This window comes from Coenobita brevimanus, chromosome 4 (assembly GCF_032717465.1).
Source record: "Coenobita brevimanus isolate Jiangsu-jjx chromosome 4, ASM3271746v2, whole genome shotgun sequence".
NCBI classification, from domain to species: Eukaryota; Metazoa; Arthropoda; class Malacostraca; order Decapoda; family Coenobitidae; genus Coenobita; species Coenobita brevimanus.
In genome coordinates this window covers 34981684-35009571 of record NC_136957.1, presented here as the reverse complement: position 1 = coordinate 35009571, position 27888 = coordinate 34981684, and the positions used below count along the sequence as shown (strand labels likewise).

Genomic DNA, 27888 nt, shown 5'->3' with positions numbered 1-27888 from the left:
ATTCCTACCTCAAATATATGGATCAACCTATTTCATGTATCCCTATAACTCCTACGTGTAGTCAGATTGGAGGCTTGATTTGGCTAGTAACCAAGGAGATGCATTCCTACCTCAAAATGAATGACGAATTTTCATGTCACCACAACTCCGTATTTAAATTGCAGTAGTTGCCTAAATCCATCCAAAGAAAACAAAGCGATTATAGTGACCAATGATTCTAACCCAACCAAACCTAACCCAACCAAACCTAACCATAACCCAACCTAAATAACCCTAACTTCGCCCCCACTCCCTATGAATATAACCACCTAGGATTACCACTACACCTAACTCTGAAATCTCCCAGTTCCTAAAAGACCGCAACATTTCTAACGTATCCTCTCCTAATCAACCTGAGAACTCCTTTTGAATACGAAATTTGGAAAACCTGCGCCCGTGTGGTAAAGAATTAAATAAAAATCATTAATTCATTCAGTGCAAGTCTTTAAAATTAGTAAATATCGTCTACTAGCAATTAAAAAAAGGGGGGGCGGGGGGGGGCATTGGAATCGAGGTGTTCCAGTCTACGTACGAGTAAAATCCGATTCTCTTTAACTGGTAAAATTTAAGCGGAATTTTGTAGACATCTACATATTATTTTGGACTTATTTGTCTTTCTGATACCGACGGATTGCGTAAATAACAGACCTGAGAATATCCGCTTGCCATATACAGCGATAAACTTGTAAGGAGGAAGTGTCATTGAGTCATCCAAGCTGGCGAGAATGTCAACCAACTTCATCACCAACTAGAAACTCATTGCTACTCACCTCACCTCCAGTCCACGCCCAGCAAGCACTCCTGCTGTCTCAACGACCCTCACCCCTTCGTCAGAATACGTAGGGCACAACGAAATCGCGTAGTGTCAAAAATATATACACAACTCGACAACACACTTCCACAAACACCTGTCAGCGTCCTTTGATTTTCAAAATTCAAAACAGTGTTGCCAGGTGCCTGTCCTAATTAAATTATCTGTAGTTTCAGTCAAAAAATTTCTGTAAATTTAGGAAAATTTCTGTAGACCATAAATGACCATCATGAGAATGCACAAATAATGGTGATTACAAATGATAGGACTTTATAAACGCAAGATAATTTTAATATGCAAAGCAAAATGTGACACTTGGCCTGTGAAATTCTCAACCATTACAAAATCTATGGAGCCAAACAAACAAACAAAAATCCATCAAACCATAAATATTTCGTGACACCCGTGATAGTTTTAATGTACACCCCAGAATATAAACACAACTTGGTGTGAGTCTCAATCAATCAAAAAGCTAGGGAAACAAAAATTCCATCAGTAAATATATATATAAGATATTTGGTGATAAATACTGTACAATAATAAAAATAAAGTTCTCTTTACTTTTCCATATTTCAAAAAGACAACTCACAACTCCATTATTTTTTCAATTCCTCTACTCTTTATTCACATCAGTCACTACCTCGAGTCAAAGTTTTTCATGTTTTACTGCATGCATAAATTATTTCCATATGGGGTATGTATATATACTACAAAACAAACACAATAATAAACATTACAATTAAACATCAATTACATGAGCCGTATTTAATTTACACTGAGGAATATCATTGAACGTACAATCTTAGCCTCCGTATCATTGGTGATTTTTAAGTTATAATCTTAATATCCGTGAGACCATCTTCTATCAGCTCTGCTTGACACATAAGAATAACATGTTTTGTTTTTTTACGCAAAACATGTCACTGAAGGCGTTATAAGAAAAATACAGAAGACAAGATTATTACAGCAACTGTTATCAAGAAGTCCTATCGTAAGTTCCGTGCCATAGTTTTCTTTACCCAGTGAATCAATGCCTCAGCCAAATCAGTCACAAGTGAAGTGTTGCTCCAGTTTGCTGATACCGTTACCCAGACAGTTCACTTAATTGTCTTAAGGTATTAGTTTTAGTAATGTTTTGTCGATGCGAGTTCATTCCTCCCAGACTTGCCCTCACCCACCAGATTCCATATTAAGACAATCTTGTTCAATTTTGCTGGTGGATTTTCACTTATATACCCCTAGCATATTATTTGTAAAGTCAGTGTGATGTAATTTGGATTATTTCGTCATTCATCCATGTAGCAAATCGCTAAATTATAGGTAAAGTTTAGCAAGTCACCTTTAGGCAGTTTATTTTTTTTCTTTACGAAGTTTTTCCTGTAAATTATTCCATTTTGGCATTTAGTTTGGTTAGAAGTAAGTACAGTGCTCTTAATATTATGGCATTTTCTTCCCAAATATTCATAACAGCCCCCCAAATGACCTAATATGTTCTAACTTAAAAGCCTGACAAAACATATATTGTATTCAAAATAACCTAATAAAACCCAGCCTAATTCATCCATACCTTATTAGAAAGGAGCATGTAGCTGGGGGGAGGGCAGCAAAATGGCAGGGGACAGTGTGACATGGAGGTGATTTGTTTGTGGCCACCCCCTGTGGGATTAAGGGGTCTGGCAATAGATAGATAAACAGATAGGTGCAGCTAGTTCCATAATGCTTTTTGAATCTGAGAAATACCATTAGGCAGCATTACAGTACTCTTTTCACCTTAACTTGGCCCAGATCTTTATCCTTTTGCAGCTTATTTCACATAGCTCACTGACTGAAAAAGAAATTGCTACAGCTCTACATCCTTTCCATAGCATATCTTCATGACTAGCACCATATTGTAATGTTAATCTATTGTTACAACTCAGCATTCACAATGAAGAGATGTCAGTTTTAGGCCAAGTTAGAATGAGATGAGTATAGTGACCAGGATTTGGGGTGATTTGTAAAGTAATACCCAATGATACTTAGCAATGTTTTTTCCCCTCCATTTTTCGTGATTGCCCCCAAAATGAAGATTAAGGAAGATGTGGAATAAAGCATGATATAGTAATATAAAAATTCCTTTAGACATTAATGTAAAGCTGAATGTGTAAAATCTGAGCAGTGTTAGGAAAACCTAGCACAGTTTAAGATTATTAGGCATTAGATAGATAGACAGAACCAGAAATATCTACTTCCTCTGGTCCTACCCATGGCATTTTTCAGTCCTTATCTTATTACTGTTTATAGAGTCAGTCAGGAGCAACCAACTGGACTTCTGTCTGTCTGTCCGTGAACAGACGCCATAATCTCGTAGGGGTGGCACATATGGGTTGGTTACATGGCTTCCACCCAGCACTGTAAATGATTTCCTGGCCTACTGGAAACCATGGTTATTTATTTGTTTATCATTTACTCATATACTGTATTAATTTTACTCCCTACTATTTTATTCACCAGACATTACAAGTGCGGATCCCGAGGGTCAAAGGTGACGGGTGGAGGTGAGGTGTGAGGTGGGCTGGGGTGTGTCAGGATGCGCACCATCGTAGTGACGCAGGATGTGCCGGCCAACGCACTCGACCTCAGCCCCGACAACACCCAAGTGGTCATCGCCGGTCGCCATGGTAACAGCATCAGTTACCGTAGTCAGTCATGCACTCGTCACCCTTCCCTGTTAAAAAAGAAGTGTGTGGTTATCACAGGGGCATTTGTCTTCTTAGTACAGTATAATAGGAAAAGTGTATGGTAGGATACTTATTGACAGAGTTAGAGAAAGAACAGAGAAATTAGTTGGAGAAGAACAGGGAGGCTTTAGGAAGGGAAGAGATTGTGTAGATCAGATATTCATTCTTAGATCTTTAGTGGAAAAGTTTCTAGAGAAGGGAAAGAAGTTGTATGATTCTTTCATGGATTTGGAGGAAGCATATGACAGGGTGGATAGACAAGGATTGTGGAAAGTGTTAAGAATATATGGAGTAGATGGGAAGTTGTTGAATGCTGTGAAGAGTATGTACGATGGTGCGAAGGCTGCAGTGCGTGTGGATGGTGAACTAAGTGAATTTTTCTCTTTGAAAGTTGGGTTGAAACAGGGATGTGTCATGTCTCCATGGTTGTTCAATCTGTACATGGATGGGGTAATAAAAGAGGTACAAGGTAGAGTAGTGGATGTTGGAGTGGCCCTGGTGAGAGAGGATAGTGTTTGGAAACTCCCTGTACTGTTGTTTGCAGATGATACTGTGTTGTTGAGTGAAGACGAAGGGGAGCTGCAAGGCTTGGTGGATGAGTTTGGGAGAGTGTGTAAGAAACGGAATCTGAAGGTGAATGTAGGGAAGAGTAAAGTGATGGTCTTTGAGAGAGGTGAAGTCAGTGAATGTACAGCGAGGTTGGATGGTGAGGAATTGGAAAATGTGAGTACGTTTAAGTACTTGGGTAGTGTGATGAGTAAGGATGGAGGTTTGGAGGGTGAAGTGCTTGAAAGGGTACAGCAGGGAAGAAAGGTTGCTGGTGTTTTGAAAGCAGTGACGAGAAACAGGGAAGTGAGCATGGAAGTGAAAAAGTTACTACATGACAGTATTGTGATACCAACTCTAACGTACGGAAGTGAAGCTTGGACGTTGTTGGAAGGACACAAGTCAAGAGTGAGAGCAGTGGAAATGAGTTATTTAAGAGGAGCCTGTGGAGTCACATGGAGAGATAGGCTGACGAATGAGGATATAAAGGAACATTGTGGTGTTGATGTGGATGTGATAGGGAGCATTATGAGGAACACACTGAGGTGGTTTGGCCATGTGGAGAGGATGGAGGGTGAAAGACTGACGAAGAGAGTGTATGTGAGTGAGGTGGAGGGGGGAAGAGGGAGGGAGGGGGAGGCCGAGGATGAGATGGAGGGATGGGGTGGAGAGGTATATGAGAGAGGGGGGTGTGAGTTGGGAGCAGGGGAGTGAAATGGCGGGGGACAGGGCGACTTGGAGGCGATTTGTTTGTGGCCACCCCAAACGGGATCGAGGCGTCTGGCAATAGATAGATAGATAGTTCTTTACATCTTTATTATCAGTTATTTTCACCTTCATTATCAACCACAGTGCCTCATTAACCCTGGCCTGTAGTGTTGAAGTTCAGTATAATGATGGTGATGATAATGATGATGATATATGTGTGTTGTGGTGATGCGACAATTATGGATGATGATGATGAGTTTGATGATAATAGTAATAATAATAATGATAATGATATGTGCCGGTATGTGTTGTGGTGATCTTGACAATTATAGATGATGGTGATGATGATAGTAATAATAATAATGATGATGATATATGTGTGTTGTGGTAATCCTGACAATTACAGATGATGATGGTGATTTTGATGATGATGATGGTAATAATAATAATGATGATGATATAGGTATTGTGGTGATCCAGACAATTATAGATGATGCTAATAATGATACGAGGGGTAATAATTACATGTTGCCTTCCAGTGTTCAAGATCTTCTCCCTGGACGAGAGTGGCCTGTTGGAGCGCGCCAACCTGAGAGCCGGCAAACACCTCAACCTGAACTTCTCCTGCAATGATGTCGTCTGGAACCCTGTCGATGGTGGGGGCAGGGTGTTTTATTTTTTTTTTATTTTTTATTTTATTTATTTATTTATTTATTTATTTTTTGTCAGTGGTGGGGGTAGGCTTTTTTTTTTTTTTTTAAATCCATCCATCATCCAATCCTACATTGCCCCATGAGGACCATAGGATTTTTTTTTTTTTTTTTTTTTTTAATTTTTTGGGGGGTGGGGGGGCTGTCAATGGTGGGGGCAGTTTCCTTTTTTCTTTTCTTTTTTTCTTTTTCTTTTTTTGTTGGGTAGTTTCATTTTTTCCTTTTTTTTTTTCTTCTTTTCTTGCCTGTCAATGGTGGATGGCAATTTTTTTTTTTTTTTTTTTTTTGGGGGGGGGGCTCAGTGGTGGGTGGCAGCTTCATAACCATTTTTTTATTAGTACTGTATTAGGCTACATTTATTGTTGATAGGGGCACCCACCATCCACTCACTTCTTGTAGAGCTAGATTCAGTTGACTACATTGGTTGATGAGCCAGATGGTTTCATGTAACCCAGGAAACCATTCACTACATTTGATAGTAAGTGTTAGGAGAAACACATGGAGGTGGTTTGGCCATGCGGAGAGGATGGAGAGCGAGAGACTGACAAGGAGAGTGTATGTGAGTGAGGTGGAGGGGGGGAGAGGGACAGGGAGGCCAAGGATGAGATGGAGGGATGGAGTGGAGGGGGGGAGAGGGACGGGAAGGCCAAGGATGAGATGGAGGGATGGAGTGGAGGAGGGGAGAGGGACGGGGAGGCCAAGGATGAGATGGAGGGATGGAGTGGTGAGGTATATGAAAGAGGGGGGTGTGACCTGGGAGCAGGGCAGTGAAATGGCAGGGGACAAGGCGACATGGAGGTGATTTGTTTGTGGCCGCCCCTTACAGGATTAAAGCATCTGGCAACAGGTAGATAGATAGATAGTAAGCACATAGCCAGATGATGCCTTGAGGTCTTTTAGTTGAATAAAAGTGTGTGGCAGTTGTTGGGAAAGAATCAGGCACTAGAGTTGTCCCATTCACGTGGTGGTTAATATACCCACCCTGTTATTTTTATAGTTGGTTCATTACATCCATTCATCCATCATCCAATCCTACGTTGCCCCATGAGGGACGAAGGAGCCCGGGGCCAGGCAAGTAGGTCCTGACATTTAAGATGAGAGTGACCAGCCTCACTTATCCCTGAGTGGCATTATGTGAGCAGTAAACCCCAACCACCCCTTGGATATAAACCTTCACTGGCTCAATCTGATTGGAGCGCAACAATTACCCACTAAATTACAACCACTGGAAATGTTGGGTAGGAAAGAGGCAGAGGTTAGAGCTTGCTGTCTTTATTTTCTTTAAACGTAAGTCAAGAATTCAAGCTCTCCCACTCAACATCTCCACTTTCATTATTTTATCACCTCATTATCGGCCTCCTTCTCCCCCTTCTGCCACCAGATAACATCCTAGCCACAGCGTCAACCAACGGGGCGGTGGTGACGTGGAATCTAAACAAGGCCTCGCGATCCAAACAGGACTGTGTGTTTAACGACCATACCCGCACCGTGCATAAGGTGGGTCTTGTGCTGGTTGTGGGGGTCATTTCGTAGTTACAGTGGTAGTGGTAGTAATAGTAGTAGTGGTTGTTATGGTAGGAGTGGTTATTGTAATGATAGTTTAGTAGTTACAGTGGTAGTGGTAGTAGTAGTGGTTGTTATGGTAGTAGTAGTTATTGTAATGATAGTAATGCTAATATTAGTTGTAGTGGTAGTAGTAGAAGTGGTTGTAGTGGAAGTAGTAGAAGTGGTTGTAGTGGATTAGTAGTAGTAATAGTGGTTCTAGTGGAATTAGTAGTAGTGTTAGTAATAGTGGTTGTAGTGGAATTAGTAGTAGTGTTAGTAATAGTGGTTGTAGTGGAAATAGTAGTAGTAGTAATAGCTGTGTAGTAGTAGTGGCAGTACAGTATAATATTCACATTCCCGTATTTACCAGCCTTCCAAATTTATGGCACCACCTTTTTCTTTTTTTTAATGCAAGAAAGAAGGAACCCAAGGCCAGGAGCCCACAAGATAATTCCCCCCAAGAGAAAATGAGGTGTGATATTAACCCAAGATGTGTAACAATGGAGGTGATTTGTTTGTGGCCACCCTGTGCGGGATTGTGGCGTCTGGCAATAGATAGACAGATAGTGTAACAATGTGGAATGCTGTGTGTTTTGCCCACTAAAATACCATTACCACCTCTCACGCCGGTTTATCGTCCTCCTTCAGTTCTATCTATCTGTCTATCTATTGCCAGACGCCTTAATCCTGTAAGGGGTGGCCACAAACAAAATCGCCTCCATGTCGCCCGGTCCCCCGCCATTTCATTGCCCTGCTCCCAGCTCACACCGCCCTCTCTCATATACATCTCCACTCCATCCCTCCATCTCATCCTTGGCCTCCCCCCCTCCACCTCACTCACACACACTCTCCTCATCAGTCTCTCAATTAACAGAACTAAATGTATGAAAGGAGCCATCATTGTTAACCTCATAATCACAGTCGTTAAGCCTGTAACTGCAATAATGGCTATTCTGTTTTATTCACGCTGCTTCCAAATGATTCTTTACCTTATGGAGGGTTAGCATAGGGGTTGATGTATGCTATATATATAATCCCCTCACTTTGAGAGGTATCCACAAAGTTAAGGATGATGGTGATGATGATGAGGAGGAGGAAGAAGAAGAGGAGGAGGAGGGGAAGGACAACAGTGAGAATGATGATGATGATGAACATGATGGTGATGACGAGGAGGAGGAGGACAACAGTGGGAAGGAGGACGAAGAAGAAGAGGAGGAAAAAGGAGGAGGAGGAGGAAAAAGATGGAGGAAGAAGTAACAGGAAGAATGTATAAAAAAACATCATAGTACAAAACAGGCCAAAGATTCGAACAACAAAAAAAATAAAAAAAATGGAAGAAAAAAGAAAGAAAGAGAAATCGTGGTGTTGAAGAGCCGTGTTTTGTCCGCAGGTGAGCTTCCATCCGAGCGAAGGCCACCTCCTGATCTCCGGCTCGCACGATGGGTTTATGAAGCTGTTTGATCTCCGGCGACGCGAGGCCACCATGACGTTTACCAGGTGTGGCGGTGTTGTGAGGGGGGAGGGAAGGGGGAGGAAGTTAGGTTTGGCAGTTTACGTTAGGTTTGGTGTGGCTGGGTTAAGCGGGGTGGGTGGGGTGGTGTGGGATCTGGAGTGGTGTGGTATGGTGGAGGTGGGGTCTGGAATGGTGTGGTATGGTGGGGTTGGGGTGTGGGGTGGGGTCTGGAGTGGTGTGGTTAAGTTAGATTTGGTTTGGATTGATTTGGTTAGGTATGGTATGGTGTGGTGTGGTGTGGTATGGCTTGGTTAGGTTTGGTTTGAATTGGATTGATGTGGTGTGGTGTGGTGTGGTGTGGTATGGCTTGGTTTGGTTTGGACTGATACGGTGTGGTATGGTGTGGTGTGTTGTGGTGTTGTCTGAAAATGTGAGTGGGAAGGTGTTGGATATTTACAGTAGCTATCACCTCTCTCTCTCTCTCTCTCTCTCTCTCTCTCTCTCTCTCTCACTTCACCCTCTTACCATCTCACTCTCTCTCTCTCACCAGCAATGCCGAGAGTGTGCGTGATGTTCAGTTCAACCCCCACCAGCACATAACATTCTGCGCTGTATCGGAGAACGGCAACGTGCAGGTGTGGGACATGCGGAGGCCGGACCGCGTGGAGAAGCAGTTCACCGCACACGGGGGTCCGATCTTCGCCCTGGACTGGCACCCCGACCTGCGCTACTGGCTGGCCACCGCTGGGAGAGACAAGACTATAAAGGTGAGAGGAAGTCATGCTGAGAGGAGTGAGAGACTCACTAGGAGAGTGTGAGTGAGGTGCAGGAGGGTTAGAGGGAAAGGAACACCAAGGATGAGATGGACTATAAAGGTGGGAGGAAGTCATGCAGAGAGGAGTGAGAGACTAACTAGGAGAGTGTGAGGTGAAGAGGGAGAATAAGGATGAGAGCAGGCCATGTGGAGAGGATGGAGAATGAGAGACTAACTAGGAGAGTGTATGTAAGGTGGAGGGGGCTTACCAAGGATGAGATAGACCATAAAGGTGAGAGAAAGCCATGTGAAGAGGATGGAGTGCGAGACTAACCAGGAGAGTGTGAGTGAGGTGGAGGGAGGGGAGAGACAAAACAATAAAAGTGAGAGGGAGCCATGTGGAGAGGATGGAGTGAGAGACTAACTGGGAGAGTTTGAGTGAGGTGGGAGACTGAGGATGAGATGGATTTAAAGGTGAGAGCAGGCCATGTGGAGAGGATGGAGAGTGAGAGACTAACTAGGAGAGAGTATGTGAATGAGGTGGAGGGGGCAAAGGGAGGGGGAGACCAAGGATGAAATAGAGGGATGGAGTAGAGGTATATGAGAGAGTGTGGTATAAGTTGGAGGGAGGGCAGCAAAATGACAGGGGACAGGGGGACATGGAGGTGATTTGTTTGAGGCCACCCCTTACGGGATTAAGGCATCTGGTAGTTGGCAATAGATAGATATGGATAGATAGCATTGCCTCCTTTTTGTTTTTATATTTGTATGATTTTAAATTTCAAATGTGCAAGACTTAAATTTTTTGTATTATGAACACTTTTGAACTGCTTTGAAATTGATAAAACAATGTAATTTATAATAAGGATTTACTGTATATGTTGACTTGAGTGTGGTATAGTGCAAGATGGAAGCCTGTACTGGTATTCTTGTCAGTTTAGAAGCTCCCTAACACCTTTTCCTAAGTGATCTATCTATTCTATCTATCTATAGCCCGACGCCCTAATCCCGCAAAGGGTGGCCGCAGACAAAACGCCTCCAAGTCACTCTGTCACCCACCATTTGACTCCCCTCACCCCAACTCACCCCCCCTCCCTCATATACCTCTCAACTCCATCCCTCCACCTCATCCTCGGTCTACCCCTCCCTCTCCCTCCCTCCACCTCACCTACATACACCCTCTTAGTCAGTCTTTCATTCTCCATCCTCTCCACATGTCCAAACCACCTCAGTGTATTTCTCCTAATCTTTTCAACCACATCCACATCTACCCCACAACGTTCCTTCACTTCTTCATTCGTCAACCTGTCCCTCCATGTCACTCCACATGCTCCTCTCAAGTAACTCATTTCCACTGCTCTCACTCTTGACTTGTTCTCCTCTTGCAAGGTCCACGCCTCGCTTCCATACGTCAGGGTAGGGATCACAATACCATCATGCAGTGACTTCTTAACTTCCATACTCACCTCCCTATTTCTCATCACTGCTTTCAGTGTGCCAACAACCTTCCTTCCCTGCTGTACCCTTTCACGTACTTCATCCCCCAAAGTTCCATCCTTACTCATCACACTACCCAAGTACTTGAATGCACTCACAATCTCCATATCCTCACCATCCAACCTCACTGCACACTCTGTGACTTCATTCCTCTCAAACACCATAACTTTACTTTTGTTTACATTAACTTTCAGCTTCCTCCTCCTACACACTGTCCCAAATTCATTCACCAAACCTTGCAACTCCCATTCATCTTCACTCAACAATACTGTATCATCAGCAAACAGCAACACCGGAAGCTTCCAAATCTCACCCTCATTCATTAGGGCCACCCCCACATCCACTGCCCTACCTTGTACCTCCTTTACGACCCCATCCATATATATATTAAACAGCCATGGAGACATCACACACCCCTGTTTCAGTCCCACATTGAGATCAAAGAACTCACTCAGCTCACCATCCACTCGCACCGTAGCCCTAGCTCCCTCGTGCATACTCTTCATAGCACTCAACAATTTCCCCTCCACTCCATATATTCTTAATACCTTCCACATACCTTTCCTATCTATTCTGTCATAAGCTTTCTCCAGGTCCATGAAGGCAGCGTACACTTTCCTTCCCTTCTCTAGATACTTCTCCACTAAACATCTTAGAACAAATATCTGATCTACACACCCTTTTCCCTTCCTAAATCCCCCTTGTTCTTCTCCAACTAGCTCCTCTGTCATATGCCTAACCCTATCAATGAGTATTCTACCATATATTTTACCAGTCACATTAAGAAGGCAAATACCCCTATGGTTACCACATACTTCTCTCTCCCCTTTTCCTTTGTACAGAGGAACAATTATACCTGATTTCCAGTCCTCTGGAACCCTTCCCTCTTCCCAAGCCAATCTACACAACTTCCATATCCACTCCACAACAATCTCACCCCCATACCTAAGCATTTCACCACACACTCCATCAATTCCTGGGGCCTTTCCCAGCTTAATCTTCTTCATCGCCTCCACTACTTCCGACCTACTTCCTAAGTGATTTATTTTGTTTATTACACCTTACTGTCTACATAAATGTGTGTGTGTGTGTGTGTGTGTGTGTGTGTGTGTGTGTGTGTGTGTGTGTGTGCATGTGATTGTGTGTGCACGTGTGTGTCCTCAGGTATGGGATCTACATGAGAGCCCCACAGCCGTCAACACCATCCAGACCATCGCATCCGTGGGCCGCATCAAGTGGCGGCCGAACACCAAATACCACATCGCCAGGTGGGTCAGGCCAGAGAGAAAATAGAGGTGGAGGGAGGAGAGGGAGGGGGAGGCCAAGGATGAGATGGGGGGATGGAGTGGAGAGGTATATGAGAGAGGGGGGTGTGAGCTGGGAACAGGACAGTGAAATAGCAGGGGACAGGGCAACATGGAGGTGATTTGTTTGTGGCCACCCCTTACATAATTAAGGTGTCTGGCAATAGATAGACAGATATAGATTTTGAAGTGAATGAGTGTTGTAGTGTGGATGGAGAGTGAGGAAGTGAAGGAGTGTTGTGGTGTGGATGTGATAGCGTTAGGAGAAAGATATTGAGGTGGTTTGGCAATGTGGAGAGGATGGAGAGTGAGAAACTGACTGGGAGAGTGTATGTGAGTGAGGTGGAAGGGGGGAAAGGGAAGGGGAGACCAAAGATGAGATGGAGGGATAGAGTGGAGAGGTATATGAGAGAGGGGGGTGTGAGCTTGGGGTAGGGCAGTGAAATTGTGGGAGGCAGGGTGACATGGTGATGATGATGATGATGGTGAAAGGCTGATGCTGATGATGATAATAATAATAATAATAATATAATAATAATAATAATAATAATAATAATGACAATAATAATAATAATAATGACAATAATAATAATAATAATAAGAAGAAGAATGACAATAATATTGATAATAATAATAATAATAAAAATAACAATAATACCAGTACTAATAATGTGCCCCTGTCCCCCACAGCTCTGCCCTGCTGTGGGACTGCAGTATCAACGTGTGGGACACCCGCCGGCCCTACATCCCTATCGCAGCTTTCCACGAACACCGCAACCTCACCACCGGGATATGCTGGACCGCTGACCCCAGTACCCTCCTCTCGGTTGGCAAGGTGGGCAGTGAAAAGGATAGCACAGGGGTGGGAAGGCACTCGTTTCAGTTGTATCATTTATAAAAGTTTCAACATGCTTCTATGCACCGGCCTTGGTCCAGGCCGTCTCAAAATGAACGGATCTCGAATTTGGCTGTCTGTTATCTTGTTTTTGTTATTTCTTGGGGGGAACAATCTTGCGGGACCCTGGCCTTTGGTTCCTTCTTCCTTGCATACAAAAAAATAAAAATAAAGAAAAGAAAGAAAGAAAACTGCTGCTTCCAGGGTGTAAATGGTGAGTACTAGTGCTGTCAGTGATGTTGTGCCCGTTGTGTTCAGGACTGCACTGTGATCCAGCACTGGTACCCTGACGCTGTGAGGCCCATGGAGGACGTCAACCCGGCGGCGCTGGCTGTGAGTGCACTGGGCTGCCTCTCTGCCGCACGGCCCAACACACCTGCCACCCTGCCACCACCCACCACCACACCCACCTCACCCGCCACACCACAGTCCGCCACGCCATCACCACGCACCAACACACTGGGGTAAGTACAGTACTGTATGCATGATTTGTCCTGTGATCTACACACACCGCCACCCACTACCACGCCTACCACCCACCATCACACCTACCTCACCTACCACACCACGATGCACCAACACACTCGGTTCTGTGCTGTATATTTTGTGTGTGTCTTGATCAACACAGTATAGAAGGCATGGTGTTGATTTTATACATGTATATTTATGATGGTAATGAAGTAATTCTCTCTGTATTGGTAAAGGCGTCTTGTAGGCAGTGGCATAGGTGGTGAGAGTTGCAGCAGCCGTCCAATGGTGTCAAAGGTGGGGTTGGCACAGAGTGCAGTGGGTGGCACACTGTCCACGCAGCATCTCATAATGTCGGCACAGCAGTACATCCTCACTGGTCGTTCACTCACGGAAATATGCGAGCACAACGCTGCCATAGCTAGGGGTCTGTCCAGGCACCAGGTGAGGGCAATGCAGCTGTTCCTTAACCTTTACCTGCAAAGTACCAATTGTGCATTTTATTTCTGCAGACAAAAGAGCCTCCAGTCTGACAGTACAGTGTTTGGCCGTCAGTTGAATTGAACGTGGTTGTGAACTTCTGTCAGGTTACACTAGACATTCCATAGACTTGTGTGTAGTTCATATACTAAAACTGACTACACTGCCTTAGGTGGCCTTGACGTGGCAGATGTTACCACTCCTGTACCGTGGTGGTGGTGGTGGTGGCGGACCAGAGTTGCTGCCCCCCGCCCCACCCTCACACCAGCCACCACCACCACCACCGCCCGCCACCACCCGAGACGACGCCATAGCCACACCCGACACCATACAGGACCCAGACCAGAGGTGGGGCGTGTGGGGAAGTGGGGGTGGAAGAGGGAAAGTGAGGGATGGAAGTGGGGAAGTGAAGGATGGAAGTGGGAAAGTGAGGGATGGAAGTGGGGAAGTGAAGGATGGAAATGGGAAAGTGAGGAAGTGGGGATGGAAGTTTGGAAGTGAAGGATGGAAGTGGCAAAGTGAGGGATGGAAGTGGGGAAGTGAGGGATGGAAGTGGGGAAGTGAGGGATGGAAGTGTGGAAGTGAGGGATGGAAGTGGGAAAGTGAGGGATGGAAGTGGGGAAGTGAGGGAGGGAAGTGGGGAAGTGAGGGATGGAAGTGTGGAAGTGGGGGTGGAAGTGTGGAAGTGGGGGTGGAAGAGGGAAAGTGAGGGATGGAAGTGGGGAAGTGAGGGATGGAAATGGGAATGGAAGCAAGGGATGGAAGTGTGGATGAAAGTGATGGAAGTGCTACCTTTAAAACTGAGAAGGTGAACACTGGGGGTAGGGTTGTGTGAGAGGCAGACTGAAAAAGAGGTGGGACGAGGCCATAGAGTGTGACCTCAGGGATAAGGCACTGAATCGGGAGGCTGCCAGAGACTGAGGAGCCTGGAGAACCGTCATTAGGTAACCAAGGCTGACTTATGCACGTTGGAGCCTTTATAAATGATACGATACGAACAATATGATAGTTTTGCTCAGTTAATAATCCAGTATCAGTTATATAGGAGAAGTTGTGATATAAATAGTAGTACAAGTATAACACTTCTCTTGCTCTCTGCCCAGTCAGTGTTATCAGTGTCTGCCCGGCATCATTTATTCCTTACCTACTCCTGCTTCCACACCCACACCAGCAGACTGAACCATATCCCTGCAACACATAATATCCTACTCCTCTTGCCACACCCACACCAGCATACTGAGCCATATCCCTGCAACACATAATATCCTACTCCTCTTGCCACACCCACACTGGCAGATCGAGCCATATCCCTGCAACACATAATATCCTACTCCCACTGCCACACCCACACTGGCAGACTGAGCCATATCCCTGCAACACATAATATCCTACTCCCACTGCCACACCCACACCAGCAGACTGAGCCATATCCTGCAGCACCTAAAACACCAGTTGGAATATTCTAGTGTAGTGCTATTTTTTGGATTATCATTTATTTTATTTTATTTTTTGTTTCATCATCATCATCATCATTTTTTTTATTATTTTATTTCTTATTTTTTATTTTTTATCATCATCATCATTTTTTATTTATTTTTATTTATTTATTTATTTATTTTTTCTATCATCCCTGACTTACTGCGAGATCTGCCCTTTGTTTCCAGGTCATCGCGCCATCTCTCAGGAGGTGATGGTGGCGGTGGCGGGGTTGGTGGCGGAGGTGACACATCGGGAGGGCTGAGTGCTGAGGAGGGCGACACCGAGACAGACGACACCGACACACACGACCTTAAGCTGACCAACATTGCCAGGTGAGAGAGAGGGAATGGGGGGGGGTATGTGTCCTTGTCTTGCTCTGTGGTTTGTGTGAGGTAGAGGTGAGGCAGCCAGGTGAGGTGAGGCAAGAATGGCAGGCAGGTGAGGTAAGGCAAGAGTGGCAGGCAGGTGAGGTGGGTATGAGGCAGACAGGCAGGCAGGCAGGCAGGTGAGGTGAGGTGAGGCAAGAGTGGAAGGTAGGTAAGGTGGGTATGAGGCAGGCAGGCAGGCAGGCAAGGTGAGGGTGGCAGAGTCAGTAGAGAGGTGGCCTGCAGTCGCAGTGGACCCAGGTTCGTGTGCCGGCTGGGGCTCAAAATAGTTTAAGGAATTGAATTTTGTTAAAGCAGCCATTACGTATCAACCACAAGACCCACTGACATATAAAAATCTATCTATCTCTATCTATTGCCAGACACCTTAATCCTGTAAGGGGTGGCCACAAACAAATCGCCTCCGTCGCCCTGCTCCCAGCTCACACTCCCCTCTTTCATATACCTCTCCACTCCATCCCTCCGTCTCATCTTTGGCCTCCCCCTCCCTCTACCCCCCTCCATGTCACTCACATATACTCTCCTCATCAGTCTCTCACTCATCCTCTCCACATGGCCAAACCACCTCAGTGTGCTTCTCCTAATGTACTGTATAATATTGATGGTGATGATAATGATGATGATGATGATGGTAGTATATAATACTGATGGTGATAATGATGATAACAATGATGATGATGATAATACCAGATGATACTGACGATGATGATAGCCGTGATGAGAACAATAATAATAATAATAATACATCCCCCCCCCCTCCCAGTGGCATGACGGCAACCCAGGACTTCTTCTTTGGGGATGGTGAGGTGAGCCAGGTCAGCTTCGAGTACGACGCTCTGCCCACCCTCGACCCCGCCCTGGACCCCACCCTCGACCCTGCACGAGACTGGACGCTGCCAACGGAGGCGTTTGAACCCCGGCAGGACATACTGTACCGCTCCCCCGCCCTACCACAGCAGTTTACCACACCCGATGACATGCAGGACACAGGTAGAATGTTTTTGCCTTTTTAAATTTTTTTGTATTGATATATTGTACATATAATGCTGAATAATGCAGGCGCTGGGACAGGTTCAGTACAAGTCATATCTGAATGGCCAGGAATATGTCAGGAAACATCCAGTGTGTTGTCTATCTATCTATTGCCAGACGCCTCAATCCCGTTTGGGGTGGCCACAAACAATTCGCCTCCAAGTCGCCCTGTCCCCCGCCATTTCACTGCCCTGCTCCCAGCTCACACCCCTCTCTCTCATATACCTCTCCACCCCATCCCTCCATCTCATCCTCGGCCTCCCCCTCCCTCTTCCCCCCTCCACCTCACTCACATACACTCTCTTCATCAGTGTGTTGTGACTTTGTTTATTTGTCTGTAACTTTTTAGGTCGTAATAGTGATAGAGTGTATGCATATTATTACAGTATATTTAAAATAAAGACATTTTGATTTTATTCAGTGATTTTTTTTCTCTGATTATAATTGACTATAATCACTTGATTAAAATCATTTTATTTTAATCACGCAACCCTGGTAGTGAGGATGTTGAGTGGGTAGATAGGTGTGGATGTCGGTGTGGGGAGCTGGCAGCTGGAATTATTAAGTAAACAGAGCAGTATTAACCCCCTATAACTCTATAACTCTACCCCTTTAACTCCATATTCCCTTGCAGAAGGAGAATCAAGTTACGTGGTGTCGGGGGTGAGGGCGTTGGGCGGGCTGACGGGTGTGGATGTGGGGGTGGTGGGTGTGGGAGAGCCGGGGTGGGAGTGCGGGGAGTTGGTGGCGGAGATGCTGCAGCACTACGCCGCGCTGGGGGACGTCCAGATGGCCGTCACTTGCTTCATTATCCTCGGCCATAGAGTCAAGGTGCGATGCTGTGTTGTTGTGTATTATTATGACATTATTATTATTATAGTATTACTTTTATTATTATTATTATTATTATTACTTTTATTTTTATTAATATTATTATTATTCCTTGTACTTTATAATTTATCATACCATTATTGTTGTTAATATTATTATTATTTTTTTGATCTTTTATTTTAAATCATTATTGTTATACCTTATGTCATCTTCATATTATTATTATTATTTTATTATTATTACTACCGGTATTATTATTATTATTATTATTGTTATTACTACTACTATTATTATTATTATTATTGTTATTACTACTACTATTATTATTATCATTATTATTATTATTGTCATATATCATACCATATGGCCTATCCACAAACCAACATCTCTTTAAATACCACCTCCCTGTCTACCAACCAACCCAGCTGAGTACTTACATCCTACTTACAGGGTCTGCTGGAGGAGGCACAGGTGGAGCACTGGTTTATGTCCTACATTGACACGTTGCATCGTTTCCAGCTGTACAACGTGGCAAACGAGGTCATTCAGTTGGCAGGTGAGTCATTAGCTGATGTTATTTTTTACTTTATTATTAGAAGAGTAGTATTGTTGTTATTATTATTATTATTATTATTATTATTATTTTTTATTATTCCATCCACTCACTTGATGAAGTGCTGCTCTCGGGTGTCTGCCCTTCTTTCCTTCCTTCCTCTTCTGCCTTTCTTTCCTTCATTCTTTCCTTGTCCTTCTGCCTACGGATGACTTTACACTCCCTCTTATGTCTTTCTTTCCTTCATTCTTTCCTCTTCCTTCTGCCTGTGGGTGACTCTACACTGAGTGACAAGACAAATGGTTTCCTGTACACCAGGAAGCCATTTAATACGCCGGGTGGTAACCATATAACCAAATTATGGTGCCTGGTGGTTTAGTGAGTAATTATTGCGCTCTAATTGGATTGAGCCGGTGAAGGTTTATATCCAAGGGGTGGTTGGGGTTTATTGCTCATGTAATACAACTCAGGGATGAGTGAGGCTGGTCACACTCATCTTAAATGTCAGGACCAACTTGCCTAGCCCCGGGTTCCTACGCTCCTCATGGGGCAACGTAGGATTGGATGATGAATGAATGAAAAATGATTATTACTGAATATAATTAAAGTTTCATTGCCATATTAATCTAACGCTGAACTTTCCTGAGATTGAATTGATGACAAATATACAAAGAAGAAGGAACCAAAGGCACTTACAGAAGGCTGCCCACACTCCTTTCTTGTGGTTTTGAAGGTAATGTTTATTATTATTATTATTATTATTTATTATTATTTATTTACTTACTTTTTTTATTCCCCAGCATTCCTGCCATCTGTAATGCAGCTCAACCAGCAGTCCACTACCGTCACGTTGCAGTGCGGCCGGTGCAACTACACACTCACCAAGAATAGCCTCGTGTGTTGCAAGGTTAGATGAGCAGTTTGTGTTGTGATGGGAGTGTGTTTTAGCCCCGTGTGTTGCAAGGCTCGGTGTTTGGTTTTGCTTGTGTTGTGATGGGCATTATTTCCCAACACCACAACACTCCTTCACTTGTCTGTCTCACCATGTAACTCTGCACATCCCCTCTCACATAACTCATTCCCACTCTCTCTCCTAGCCAGTCTCTCATTCTCCATCGTCTCCACATGGCTCATTTCCACTCCATCTCCTAGTCAGTCTCTCATTCTGCATCCTCTTTTCTCGTAACACTTTCAGTCACATCTACATCCACACCACAACACATTCCTTCACTTCTTCATTTGTCTGTCTGTCTCACCATGTAACTCTGCACATCCCCTCTCACATAACTCATTCCCACTCTCTCCTAGTCAGTCTCTCATTCTCCATCCTCTCCACATGGCTCATTTCCACTCCATCTCCTAGTCAGTGTGGTTGTGAAGTCTATATATTTATTTATTTATTATTTTCCTTATTGTTTTCCAGTGTGGTAATATTCATTTATTTATTTATTATTTTTGTCACGGGGTTTTTAAAATATCACGGTAATTTTAATATAAATGGTTAAATATTATTTAATTTGATAATAATATTCAATAATATTGAAGAGCAGAGACAATGATTGTCTTGCTACATCAAGCAACGATTACTTTACGCTGACTTGCTAAGATTCTCTAAGATCGAGAATTTATAAACTTTCTCAACAGTACACAGCAGAGACTAATTACTCACAATTGCTGAATTACTGTACTGTTAGCCTCTGGAGAAAGTTAATTCACCCCTGACAATAAATAACTAATACTAATAATAATAACATCAGGTTCTTGCTGATGCATTAACTCCTGGCACAACGGATTTTAAGTTAATACAAGACTGGTCTAAGTACCAGTTATGAATAGTAAAACGTTTATGCAAGCTAGGAGCTATATGGAAAATAAGCTTAATTATGGAGAAATGAAACAAGATTTACTCTACATTAAGCTCAAGAAATAGAACTGTTAAATTTATTAATTACAAAAATAAATTTAACATTACATTTCAAATCAAATCAATGAGACGCACTCGCTCACTCACACAGAAGCTAAATACTTACGCCTAGGAAAAACACCTTAACTAAGCTCTTAAAACTACGAAATACACAAAAGAAATACCAGTCGATGAATACTGTGTATCACCACTAAGGTGGGAGGACTGGATTAACTGTCTAGTGGAGCTTGGGGTGCTAGCTGACCTCTCCACTTCTGAGCACAGAACCTTTCTCCGCCACAGCAAACACAAGACTGAATTCAAATACATTGTATGGGCAGGACGCAAGGCGTGGCTAACGGTTGAGGGAAGTAGAGGCGAACGATAAAGAAACAATAGTATCGCTCAGTAGCGCACTTAGTGACGTGCATCAAATCGGTCACCCCTGAAAACGGTGACGAATGATTTGAAAAGTATACCCCCGAATTGGAGAGAGAAACGGTTAACTGAGCGATACACAGTGAGTTTTCCACTAATAGTTCGTGGCTTCTCACAAAAAGGAAATGTCGCGAATTGATTCGTGACATTACGCCCCATGAAAATTAAATCTTTCTTCCTTCAGAAGAAAGATTTCAATATACATACATATAAATCCTAACTCAGTCACACAAGATTCACACTGTGGTGTGTCTGCTATCCTGCTACAGGAGAAAATCGCAGTCGCCAGTGAGTGAAAAAACCTCGTATTTACGTTAATAGAAGCAAGCTTGAGGGAAAAACTCCGTGACGACGGTGAAAATCCTGTACTCAGGTCAAACTGAGCGAAAATTCGCTACATTTACACTGACAACTAATTGTTGTGTAGCGTGGTGTATGTAATACACGGTGTAGGTGTGACAGTTGTAGTGTAACTGTACCTACGTGTAAAATGACACAGTAAATAATATGGCGACGACGGAGGCAGAGGAGAAGAGGCGGCAGCGTGCGGCAGACGATCAGCTGGTCCGCACAGCAAAACTGCTACACCCATTGCTGAACCTGCAAAACCAATTAAGGTGGAGCATCAAAAGTGTCAATGAGACAAAATTCTTATTATGTTACAATTACTCTCTGGCTAGCAGTCAGTACATGCTATGAAAAGTACACTCGAGGTCGCCATTAATTTTAGCACACGATTATGGTCGCCAAGTTGAGAATCCCTGTGCAAACTCGGGTCTTCCATAGCCTCGAACTGCACACGGGTCCTCAACCTGTGCCTCAACCTACAGTATTTATATTAATATCGGAGAGCTGAGAAACCTTGTGCAAACTTGGGTCTTCCATAGCCTCAAGTCGCCTCTGCAGAGTTCTCACTTCCCCCTTAACCTACAATACAATACTTATATTAGTACCGGGAAGCTGAAAATCCTTGTGCAAACTTGGGTCTTCCATAGCCTCAAGTCGCCTCTGCGGAGTTCTCTCTCGAACTTCCCCCTTAACCTACAGTACTTCTATTAGTACCAGGAAGCTGAGAATCCTTATGCAAACTTGGGTCTTCCATAGCCTCAAGTCGCCTCTCAACTTCCCCTTAACCTACGGTACATATATTAGTACCGGGAAGCTGAGAATCCTTATGCAAACTTGGGTCTTCCATAGCCTCAAGTCGCCTCTCAACTTCCCCCTTAACCTACAATACTTATATTAGTATTGGGAAGCTGAGAATCCTTGTGCAAACTTGGGTCTTCCATAGCCTCAAGTCGCCTCTCAACTTCCCCCTTAACCTACGGTACATATTATGTATGTACAGGCCCTGGACATACTGTGTCCTGTGGGGCCAATGGGCGAGACATCAGGTCTGCACCCACTTCACCACTACCCTGTCTCTCAACTGACTCAGAGATTACAGGTGTGGTTATGAATGGCACAGGAAGGGCATGTCCCTGATTAGTGGTGATACTTTGGCACACACTACAGGAACGGACAAAACTATCTATGTCCCGTCCCATCCCTGGCCAGAAAAAGTCAGCTCGGATACGGCCCTGGGTCTTCCTTTTGCCCAGGTGACCTCCTGAGGCTGAACAATGACCCCATTGTAACACTGCTGGGCGGTACTTGGCGGGAACGACAAACTGCAGTCGAACCTCGCCCTCGGGTGTTCGTGACTCACGGTAGAGCCGTCCTTGTTTACGAAGGAACTTGGCTCGACCTCCCCGTGAATACTTAATCACTCGACCCTTTTGTTTATTCCGCACGGCAGCAAGTGTCGGGTCAGAATGTTGTTCTTGTACAACAAGTTGACTGCACATCAGATCTTGCGGCGATTCAATGATCACTGGGGTGACACAGTCTGGAGCCTCAGCCATGGCTCGTGTTACCGCAGCAGCCGAAGTCTGAGTGGCGCCATCATCGGAGCAACAATCCTTGGCTCCTTGAATATTGCCTACTATCAAGTCAAATAGAGGCTCTGGCATGACAACCGCAAGTGTCGTACCAGTATAAAATGGAGATGCCACCTGGATACATGCCTCAGGGAACAATCTCACTGATCCATCAATAAGGCTTGCATGGATCTGTCGACCTGTATACTGCTCAGGCCGAACTAAACTCTGCTTGACAGAGCAACCTGAGGAACCATTGTCTCTCAGGACCTTCACAGGAATGTCTCCCACAAACCCTGGCTGAACAAGGAAGGTACTGTCACCTGTGGGAGGGCCTGTGGAGGAAGCAGCTAGCCACTCATGAGGCTGCTGAATTGATGTGGCAAACATTGTGCCTTGAGGGTTATATACTTGAGAAGATGGAACATTGGCCATCTGTGGAGGGGGGTTCACTGTCACTGTGGGACTAGTGAACTGTGGGGAAGTACCCACACTGGTAGGGACGTGACCACCGTGCTGCTGCTGAGGAATGAAGGCTGCATTTGCTTCCTGCCTCTTTTGAGCTGGTGGTGAAAAAGTTTGTCCCGACGGTCGGTTGCGTGGCTGATACTGCTGCTGGTTGGGGTGCTTGTTGTACCGCTTCCACTCAGGTTTCTGAGTGTTTTGCCCCTGGTCCTTCCACTGCGGTTTTGGACCTTGGCCATTATTCTGAGAATGACCTTGTTGCTGGGATTCAGTCTGAGACTGCTTCCCAGACTTATCAGTATCTTTTCTGCTCCAGGTGTTTTGCTTACGAGCTTGATACCCGTATGCAGTAAAGAATGCGTCAGCCTTCTCTGCCATTTGGCTGGCATCTTTCACCTGGCAGATCTTAAGCTGTGCTATGAGCTCAGCAGGCCACGACCTCTCTAGCTGTGTACGCAGCATAAGGTCAATTATCCCCTCACGCGTGGAAGGAGTTTCACCTTTCTCCATCCACTCATTTAAGTAAGCTGTGAGACGATCAAGGAACTGAACAGCTGTCTCCTTGTCTTGGAGACGAGCTCGCATGAACTGAACTTTGGCGTCGTCTACTGTGAGACCATACGCCTTAATGAGTGCAGCTTTCATCATCTCATATGTGAGATTGTCTCCACGAATTCTGTGGAGAATATCGAGGGCAGGGCCCTCAAATAGGCTAAGAAACTGAAGCCGCTTAGCTGCCTCATCCAGTTGATATAAGTCTGCCATGTCCTCAAAACGAGCTATGTACGGCTCGATTCGCTCGCTTTCCTTGTATGAAGGAAGCTTGATGCGTGGGGTCGCCAGGACATGTGCAGGGAGAACGCTCGTGGAGCTTTGACCAACTGCACCAGACGTGTCTGAAGCCAAGGAATCTCGCTTGAGCTTCAGCACTTCAAGTTCATGTTCTCGTTCTTTGTCTCGTTGTTCACGCTCGTATTCGCGCTGTTCTCGCTCGTGTTCGCGCTGTTCTCGCTCGTGTTCGCGCTGTTCTCGCTCTTTTCTAACTCGAGCTCGCGTTGTTTCTGCTCGTGTTCGCGCTCCTTTTCGCGTTCCTCACGCTGTTCTCGCTCGTATTCGCGCTGTTCTCGCTCGCATTCGCGCTGAATCCTACGCTCTTCACGAGCATCTTTCTCACGTTCTTGCTCGTAATTGAACCGTGAGAGAACGTAACTCTGTATTTTCTCTGGGTCTGTGAGACCAATATCTTTGGCTTCCTGTACATATACAGCTGTAGCCATGATGCTAGCTCAATTTACTAAGTAACCGAAATTGAGTACTGACTGCTTAGCGACGAATACTAATAAACACAAGTAAAGAATACAGACACAAGCTAGTGGTGATCAGTCTTATCTAGTTAACTGGCAAAAATAAATCAAAAATGTAAATGACTGGGAAGACTCAATAATAAACACAATGGGTACGGCGACTTCCCAGAAGCGAATAAAATTGTCTGGCGTTACCAAAAATAAACTAGAGTTAAGTATTCTTTTGATTAATAAAGCAAAATTCACTTGCTAAATTAACGGTAAACACCAGTAAGCTTGTGCCTATAAACTTTAATGATAAATACCTAAATATGAATGAGTGAGCACTATCTCGTAAATAGCTTTAGAGCTAGGAGTTAATATCCTGGAATGAGGTCGCCAATTGTCACGGGGTTTTTAAAATATCACGGTAATTTTAATATAAATGGTTAAATATTATTTAATTTGATAATAATATTCAATAATATTGAAGAGCAGAGACAATGATTGTCTTGCTACATCAAGCAACGATTACTTTACGCTGACTTGCTAAGATTCTCTAAGATCGAGAATTTATAAACTTTCTCAACAGTACACAGCAGAGACTAATTACTCACAATTGCTGAATTACTGTACTGTTAGCCTCTGGAGAAAGTTAATTCACCCCTGACAATAAATAACTAATACTAATAATAATAACATCAGGTTCTTGCTGATGCATTAACTCCTGGCACAACGGATTTTAAGTTAATACAAGACTGGTCTAAGTACCAGTTATGAATAGTAAAACGTTTATGCAAGCTAGGAGCTATATGGAAAATAAGCTTAATTATGGAGAAATGAAACAAGATTTACTCTACATTAAGCTCAAGAAATAGAACTGTTAAATTTATTAATTACAAAAATAAATTTAACATTACATTTCAAATCAAATCAATGAGACGCACTCGCTCACTCACACAGAAGCTAAATACTTACGCCTAGGAAAAACACCTTAACTAAGCTCTTAAAACTACGAAATACACAAAAGAAATACCAGTCGATGAATACTGTGTATCACCACTAAGGTGGGAGGACTGGATTAACTGTCTAGTGGAGCTTGGGGTGCTAGCTGACCTCTCCACTTCTGAGCACAGAACCTTTCTCCGCCACAGCAAACACAAGACTGAATTCAAATACATTGTATGGGCAGGACGCAAGGCGTGGCTAACGGTTGAGGGAAGTAGAGGCGAACGATAAAGAAACAATAGTATCGCTCAGTAGCGCACTTAGTGACGTGCATCAAATCGGTCACCCCTGAAAACGGTGACGAATGATTTGAAAAGTATACCCCCGAATTGGAGAGAGAAACGGTTAACTGAGCGATACACAGTGAGTTTTCCACTAATAGTTCGTGGCTTCTCACAAAAAGGAAATGTCGCGAATTGATTCGTGACAATTTTCTTTATTATTTTTCAGTGTGATTGTGATGTCTCTTTATTTATTATTTTCTTTATTGTTTTTCATTGTGGTTGTAATGACTGTTTATCAGTTTATTTATTTTCTTTATTGTTTTTTAGTGTGGTTGTAGTATCTGTTTATTCATTTATTTATTTATTTTCTTTATTGTTTTTTAGTGTGGTTGTAGTATCTGTTTATTCATTTATTTATTTATTTTCTTTATTGTTTTTTAGTGTGGTTGTAGTATCTGTTTATTCATTTATTTATTTATTTTCTTTATTGTTTTTCAGTGTGGTTGTAGTATCTGTTTATTCATTTATTTAGTTATTTTCTTTATTGTTTTTCAATGTGGTTGTGACTTCTATCTGTTTATTTTCTGTATTGTTAAAGTGTGGGTGTATGACTAGTATTTTCTTCATTTATTTTTCTTTCTCTTTCTTATTGTCTTTATTGTTTTCCATTGTGGTCGTGATGTCTGTTTATTTATTTCTCATTTTCTTTGTTCTTTTTCAGTGTGGTTGTGTGACGGGGACGTGCGCGGTGTGTCATGGTGTGGTGCGGGGGCTGTATGTGTGGTGCCAGGGCTGTCTTCATGGCGGCCACATGCACCACATCAGGGACTGGATGGCCAACAATACAGCGTGTCCAACTGGCTGTGGCCACCTTTGTGAATACACCTAGCACGCACATACGCGCATACCTCCTGCACACATACATACATATTTATACATAGTTCCTACATGCACACATTATACAAACATACACCAAACACATACTACCTCCTGCACACATTCATACATATTTATACATAGCACTTCCAACATACAACCTACATACAGACATTACATTATACACGCATACACCTAGCATGCATATACTGCCTCCTGCACACATACATACACATTCCACCATGTACATGCACATACTACCTCCTGTGCACATACATACATACATATACATAGCACATCTTACATGCATACACTACACACATTAGCTCATAAATTTGCCATCTTCAGTATGCATACACACACACACAATACACATAATTACAAAAACAATCCTTAATATACACACCTATCATATAAACATCCATTCATATATAATACACACACACACACACACACACACACATTAAGTATCCACAATCTCACCCTCTGTCTTGTTTGTATATAAATTAATAAAACTTTCTATGCTCAAATTATCTCAGAAAACATAATGTGATAAAAGACTGTGTATTATAACTGTTTAAAAAAATATGGAAAAAGTTTAAATACAAAAGATTTAATATAACTGTGTGTTTTTGGTCCAATAGCCTTGTATTATTATTATTGTTGTTGTACCATTATTATTATTTATTCTTATTATTCTTATTGTTACATATTACTATTTTTATTATTAACTCCATGATGCTTGGTGGTTTTATGGGTTAAGATATCCATACTAACTGTATCTCATAAAGATTTAAATCCAAGAGATGGTTGGGATTTACATTATTACTAACAGAATACCACTCTGGGAAGAGCAACTGGTCACTCACCTTACATCTCAGGACTAAATAGCCTAACCCTGGGCCCTCCTCCTCCTCCCTCCATCTCCTTTTCCTTCTCCATGTCCTCCTCCTCCTTCTCCTTCCATCTCCTCTTCCTTTTCCCCCTCCCACTCCTCCACCTTCTCCCTCTCCCTCTCCATCTCCTCCTCCCTTATCTCCTCTTCCTCCTCTAGACCTTGCAAACTTAACACCAAACCACCCGGCATCTAGAAAAGGCTTTAAGTACATGAAAGAATACCAGAAGTTTACATTTTTAGTTCACAATTTTATTTACTGACAAATTGAAAGGGAAATCGGAAAATACACATTCATGTCAGTCCCTGCTTCTGAGGACACCTGTAATCTGGTGTATGGAATTATTTATATTTTTTATTTATTTCTGTGGTTTTTCCCACCTCTGTTCATCTAAAAAAAAAAAAAAAAAAAAAAAATGCTCCTAACCCAATGCTTTGTGGACTGGAGTTAAAAAATACTGACAGGTTACGTTATCAATATAAGGTTTGATGTATCCTCCCCACCCAATTTTGCACTGCCAGCTGATGACTTTATTCTTGCTGCCTCCAGACAACTATATTCAACTCAGGAGGATTCAAACCCATCACTGTAGCAAAAAGAGTAAGGAGAATTCAGACATCATCATAGTGAAAAGGGTATGAATTCAAACTCATCATCCCAGTGAA

General features: G+C 43.4%; 1 protein-coding gene across 2 annotated transcripts; it reads left to right on the top strand.

Moving 5' to 3' along the window:
• The first annotated feature begins 1815 nt into the window (after window positions 1-1815).
• Window positions 1816-26925, top strand: Wdr24 (WD repeat domain 24). Of its 2 annotated transcripts, none has more exons than XM_080269163.1 (17): window positions 1816-1841; window positions 3344-3510; window positions 5364-5480; window positions 6916-7031; window positions 8470-8576; window positions 9083-9299; window positions 11948-12051; window positions 12778-12922; window positions 13241-13446; window positions 13687-13894; window positions 14103-14278; window positions 15595-15741; window positions 16559-16785; window positions 17462-17658; window positions 18109-18214; window positions 19012-19118; window positions 26173-26925. In XM_080269163.1, the coding sequence occupies exons 2-17, from the start codon at window positions 3420-3422 to the stop codon at window positions 26338-26340; spliced, it is 2439 nt and encodes an 812-aa protein (XP_080125289.1). In that variant the 5' UTR covers window positions 1816-1841; window positions 3344-3419; the 3' UTR covers window positions 26341-26925. The 2 variants fall into 2 exon arrangements, with proteins under 2 accessions (XP_080125289.1, XP_080125292.1); XM_080269166.1 differs by lacking the exon at window positions 1816-1841 and adding an exon at window positions 1947-1965.
• The last annotated feature ends 963 nt before the right edge of the window (window positions 26926-27888 follow it).